The following is a 6,028-nucleotide window of genomic DNA, read 5'->3' on the forward strand; positions in this document are numbered from 1 at the left end:
GAATATGTGTAGATATTTATGGGAGGTATGAATGAGTATCTTAATTTCCCAGGACTCAATAAAAAGATACTGAAGACAATAATATCCAATAAGACCACCTTTTTTAGAATTTCAGAAAACATTCACTGTTCTATATTCCTAAAAAAAGTTGCATTTAAAATTGATCAATATCTTGAATACTAGTTTTTATTTTTGTGATACTCACGTAAGAAAGCGGAAAGGAGGTCCAATTTAAAGCTCTATCCTATTTGTACTTGAAAGACGGGGAGCCAAATTGTTTAACGTATGGGTCCAGTATAAATTCTTTAATTCCTTTTCTAATTCGTATGTTTTCCACCAAACGTACCAATAAATGAATTCGAGAATTAATCGAATTAACGAATGGCTGCTTTGTGCCTGCCCATGGTAACACAAAACAAAGGTGCACTGTATGTTGATTATATTTGGATGCTATGGCTTGGCGTTTTTGAACAGTATCTACTCTAATGTTGCATACTCTTTTCTTAGTTTTTCCCAATTCATGATTTTTACATATTCCTTTCCGAAATCATGTTTTGTCTTTTAATGTGACTCACGCATTTAATCATTTAAAATAATGAGATAGAATAATGTGAAGATTTCATAAGGAAGAATTAAACTATAACGAAGAATAATTTGCAAGACCGATATGGTAGAAGTCATATTTATTGAAAAAAATTAATCTTTGCTATAAAATTTGTAACAGGAATATTTACTGAATGTTTATTTTGATGCATAAACCTGAATATTACATACCAAGTACAAGACAGTAGCTCGTTTTTCCTTTATTTACATTTTATGAAAATTGTTATGCGGTTCATGTTAAAAGAACTTATGATGGAGAATCGTTACATTAGAAAAATAATATTCTTGATAAAGCATTCTCAAGGAGTCCAGTCACATTGTCTGCCTCTTCAATAAGGCAAAAGTCCCTGGAACGGCTTATAACTTAATTTACAAAATACAATAACTGTTCAGACACATATTCAAGTTTTCTTTTGGTATGATTTTTCCTCACTGCAAAATTACATTTTTTTTTTCTTTTTTTGTCTAAAACAGAAAGATAGACTCTCGGGAAAACGTCATTGAATGATTTCAGCTATACGTTACATATACAACTCCGCAGCCTAGCAACAGCCAGGGTTACACCGTCATTAAGTTTAAATATTTTGCTCGGTGAGCTGTTCTCGAATGCAGCGTTTAAGAGTTTGCCATCATTGTGACTGTGGAATCGCTGTTTGGTTTTCATAGGAAACGGGTCTGTCACAGTATGGAGCTTTGTTTGTTGTAGAGGACTGGTACCCAATTACGTTTCCACACACGAGAGAACGCCACGGATGTCGCTCCAGACAGGCCCCGCCGAGGTCCCTGGGCCCCCCGCGAGCCTCCCGCGCTCACGCCGCACAGCCCGGGCCTGGCGGGCAGTTTCATCTGCAGAGGACGTTGTTTTTTTTGTTTTTTGTTTTTTTTTTTGCTCCTCGCGGTCAGGCAGTTTTAATTCCTTCGAAGGCACACAGCTTCCACCTCTTCTCCAGCGTTGCTCCCACGCCTGTGAATTCCTGCTTAAACATGCGCGGCAGCCTCATCAGGAGCGTTTCGATCTCGTTGGCAGATATCTGTTGGAAAGGAAGACAGGCCCGTTTTAGGGAAGGGACTCACCTGAAAGGAGGCACGGGGGCTGGGTGAGGACGTGCTTTCCCAGTGACACGAACGGCCTGGAGCTTTTGCCCTGGCCTTCCAGTCATGTGATCCTGCTCATCCTGCCAGCTGCTGTCCGGCGGGGCGGAGGCAACGGCAGAATGGTCCAGGCTCAGCCTTGACACGGACGGCCACGCTCCTGGCAGGGCCATGCCCGGACGGCCCCCGCCTGATATCAAGCGGGGTGGGGAGGGGTTTTCGGGAGCTCGGAGTAAATCCATCACCACTCCCCGAAAGCTACAGCGCCCTCGCCCCGTTCTGCACAGGGCAGCACGTCTGTGTGACTCGAGAGGGAGAGGACCACGCGGGTGGACTTCGTGCCACCCTCACGTCTTTCTCTTCCTTTAACGTTCACAGGGACCAGAAGACGATGAAAGATGAAGAACAGACACACAAAGCAAAACCTACGGCGATAAAAGTCTCGGCATCCGGTCGTAAAATCCACGTGGGTTTTTTCACGCCATCTTTCCCTCTGCTAGTTTTTTATTACATGCATTTGTCCACCGATAACTCACGTTATTTAAAATAAAGAACGAATTAACCACCATCCTGCTCGAACACAGCTGTCACTCTTGTTTCTCTGTGTTCGCTTCTCGATGCCCGGGCACCGGCATCTCATAGAGCAAGGAGCGTGTGGGGGGTGACATTTCCATTGGAATCATGTACCTACTACTATCATTACGAGCTAAATGACCTCTACCAAGATAGCAAGTGTCTCTAAGCCTCCGCAAGGGGGAGCAACAACATTTCATAAGGATGTGTGCCGACCACTGGCCTAGCACAGATCAGGGCACACAGAAATGCTCGATGAATCCAACCTCTTATTATTTCCCATGGCAGGATCAGCGTATAGACACCGTTTTAGAGCCTACGCTTTCCATTTAGCAATATTGAGATTAATTTTGAGAGCTCAAATAGACCAAGAAGTCAAATCAACTGTTGGCTTAATACTCACAGGGGAAAGATTTCACATGATATATTCGAAATTCCTGGGTCTGTAATACGAAACTTTGCATGGAGGCAGTCCTGGAAGTATTCTACAATTTTTGTGTGGATTACTTTGCAATCTCAATGCATTTTCCCGTAAAACCATGTTGAGCAGAGCATTAGATTCCCAGATCAACCCACTGAAGCCTACCCAACGGGTCATGAAAAGGTTCGTCCTGATCGTGACAAGCATGTTTTCTCCCAGTGAGCACTGTGCAAAGCACCTTCAGTCACATCTTCATGGCCCGCTCACAGCGCTCTTGCGAGCTGAGCGAGGCCGGGACGATGATCTGTCTCCATTTGATGGCTGAGAAACCTGAGCGAACTAAAGAAGTGCTTTATCAGAGGTGACATTTGGGACAAAACTGCTGCCTGGGGGTGGGGACCTCTCGCCCCTGTCCTGAGCCGCAGGCGAAAATCCAGCAGCGCGGGATGGCAGTTCTCTTAAATATCAAGCACCTGGGCCCATGATAAGAAAGCAGCTTCTCCAGCCCTTCTCGAGACTCTGGAGTGAGCCGATCTGGGATGTAGCCCAGATCATCTATTAACAATCGCCCCAGGTAATTCTTAATGTTCAGGCACATTTGGCTTAAGAATGGGGGCTGAAATGGGACTGGCTTGGATTTTAATCTGGGTGAGTCCTCCAGCAAGCTGCGTGACTTAGCAGCTGTAATTCTCAGTTTCTTCACGTATAGAATAGAAACAACAATATCCCTCTCAGTGTTACCGAGAGAATTATACGTAAGACGCAGCACAGGGCCTGGTACGAGCACACTCTCTCTATATGCATGTATCAACGCTCAGAGATATGACACACTGACATCGAACTTTTTGTGGTCGGGGGGGGGGTCACACACTGTGCTCAAAAGCCAAGGGAAACAAGTACAGAGAAGTATGTGGTCAAGCCCAGTTTTCAGCTGGTCCAGAAGGCAGTTTTCCTTAAGCTTCATGAGGCCAGCAAGCTCCCCTCTCTCTTTTGGAGGAAGACAGCGCCAGTAATCCACCACAGGCTCCAGTGCCAGCCAGGGGGCCTAAGGGACACCCCTGGGGTGAGCGGCCCTTCTCAGGTCCTTAGATCAAGCTGAGGCTACAGAGATGCTGACGGATGGAGCTAACAACCAGCGCATCGTGGGTGTGTTTCCAGCATAACTATGACCTCCCCGCCACCTCCACTTAGAAACACTGGGAAGAAGCCTTATGCTATTCATTACGATGAAAAAGCTCAATTCTGGAGGGTAAAATAAAGATAGGTGGCTGGCTGGGGTCTGGTCAGGCCGTGCCACCCAGCAGCCCCCCGCGGCTGGCTGTAGAGAGCGCACCGACCCTCAGTCACCCAGACCTTTGCCTCGCCAGACTCTTCTGAACACATTTTAATTCTCGCCGTGCTCTCGCGAGAGAGGGGATCATTTGCAAATGAGGAAACTGAGGCCCAGGGGGGCGAGGCACCCAGCGCGGGGTAACCCGGGCAGTAAGCGCAGGGTGGGGGTGCAGACCTGGGCTCCCTGCTTTGTTCTTAACCGCCGATGCCCACCACGCGGGTGGGACTGTGCAGGGAGAATCGGAAATAATCCTCTGGGTCACGGTCACGGCCTCCCCGCTCCTGGTTAGGGACGTGGGGGAGGGGTCCGTGGACAGGACGCAGGACCTCTTCCAGGAATGCTTTAGAGGGACACAACATCAACGGCAAAAAATGAAAACTCCCAGCTCAACCAGCTGGTACACATTCACATGCTAATGAACCCCTACAGGAACCATTCAGCAAAAGGGCAAGTAGATCTTGGGGAATCTTGTTTTCCATGGTGTCTTTTGACCTGAGCCTAACTTCAACCTCCAAAGAAGCAGAGGGCAGCCGGAGAGAGGCAGCTACGGCTTCCTGAGCCCTCACCGCGGGCCAGGCACAGAGTAAGTGCTTCCTGTGCATTATCTCATCAGAAAGCTCATTAGACAGGCAAACAAACCCCTCATTTGCTGGAAGAAAGAGACGAAGAGGCAAAGGATCTGGATTTAGACGCCACCTCGTCTAAATCGTCTAAATCACTTCCTCTCTTTGGGTGTTTTCTCATTTGCAAAAGAAGAGGGAAGAGGAAAGAAACTTGCCCAATGCCCTGCGGACTTGGATCTGAGCGCGGGCCGCGCCCGGCACATTGAAATGTTCATTCTTCATATGCCTGGGCAAAGCACAGCAGCATCGGCTCACAGACGCCTTGCTATCAACATTCGCAGAGAGAAATACAGGATGTGGGGGTGGAGGGGGAGGAGAGAGAGAGGGAGGAAGGACACAGTGGAGGAAGCCTGGGAAGGATGAAAAAGAAAAAAAAAAGATAAACAAATGAGGGATGAAAAAGAGAGAAGAAAGGAACCAGAGGAAGAACAGGGAGGAGGAAAAGCAAAGGAGACAGAAGATAAGTAGAAGGAAAGAATTAGGAGGAGGAAAGGAAGGATCTAGGCGGAAAATGAGAGGAGGGAGGAAGGAAAGAGGGGAATGGGGGGAAACGCAGCCATGAGCTGTCGTACCCCAGAGGGAAGCCACGAGAATGCGCGCGAGTCAAGGACGCCGCCTGTTCGCAGTCACGACTCGTCTGCTCCTCCGTTTTCTAACTCCTATTTCACTAACTATCTGCCTGCTCAATTAGCCCTTCGTCAGCTCGTGTCTGATTCTCAGGTTAGTTCACAGACGGTCCACCGATTCCTCGCCGCAAGCTCTCTGAGAGCAGGGTTCTCAGCTCTCCTTAGCCCTAGCCACCCCGTGCTCTTCCCAGCCCCTGGGGCGGTGCTGGCTCCGTGAGAAGCGGTGGATCACCCGAGCAGTCACCGGGTCCCTGGCGACCTCGTCGCCTTCTCTCGCTGTGGGTGAGCAACTGTCTTTTTATTCTTTAGCCAAATGGAAGTATCGTTAGCGCCGATACTTCCCACGCCGTGCTTTCCGGAGGGGGCTGTGATATTTCTAAAAACACATTCGTTACAGCCTTTCTAAGCAACGGAAAACTCCTTCGCTCATTAATACGCCGTGACAGGTGGCTATTGAGCAGAACACCAGGATACACGTCATAGTAAAGATTACTCAGGTGTGCAATCTCACAAGCACTGTGGGGAACATTCCATCCACCTTACTGCCTAGCTCCAGCCTGGGAAAGAAAGTTCTCCAATTAAGGCCGCTTTGAAGTTCCTTGGCGCTGACGAAACATTTTGTTTTTGTTTCCAGAGGTCTGCTTTTAGCTCAAAAATGCAAATGGTTTGTCCCTCCGGCGGGGGACATGCACCTGCCTGTCACTCAGCTCATCACCCAGACTGTCACCCAGCCCGTCACCCAGACTGTCACCCAGCG

General features: G+C 48.1%; 1 protein-coding gene across 4 annotated transcripts in view; it reads right to left on the reverse strand.

Moving 5' to 3' along the window:
• Positions 1–714: 714 nt before the first annotated feature.
• Positions 715–6,028, reverse strand: part of ENOX1 (ecto-NOX disulfide-thiol exchanger 1) — a 402,429-nt gene continuing 397,115 nt past the window's right edge. For all 4 annotated transcript variants that reach the window (XM_023536375.1, XM_023536373.1, XM_023536376.1 and 1 more), the window contains one exon: positions 715–1,634. In XM_023536375.1, coding sequence (XP_023392143.1) covers positions 1,503–1,634 — 132 coding nt within the window. In that variant the 3' untranslated portion in view covers positions 715–1,502. The remainder of the gene's footprint in view (positions 1,635–6,028) is intronic.

Source organism: Pteropus vampyrus, unplaced genomic scaffold (assembly GCF_000151845.1).
Source record: "Pteropus vampyrus isolate Shadow unplaced genomic scaffold, Pvam_2.0 Scaffold154, whole genome shotgun sequence".
NCBI lineage: Eukaryota > Metazoa > Chordata > Mammalia > Chiroptera > Pteropodidae > Pteropus > Pteropus vampyrus.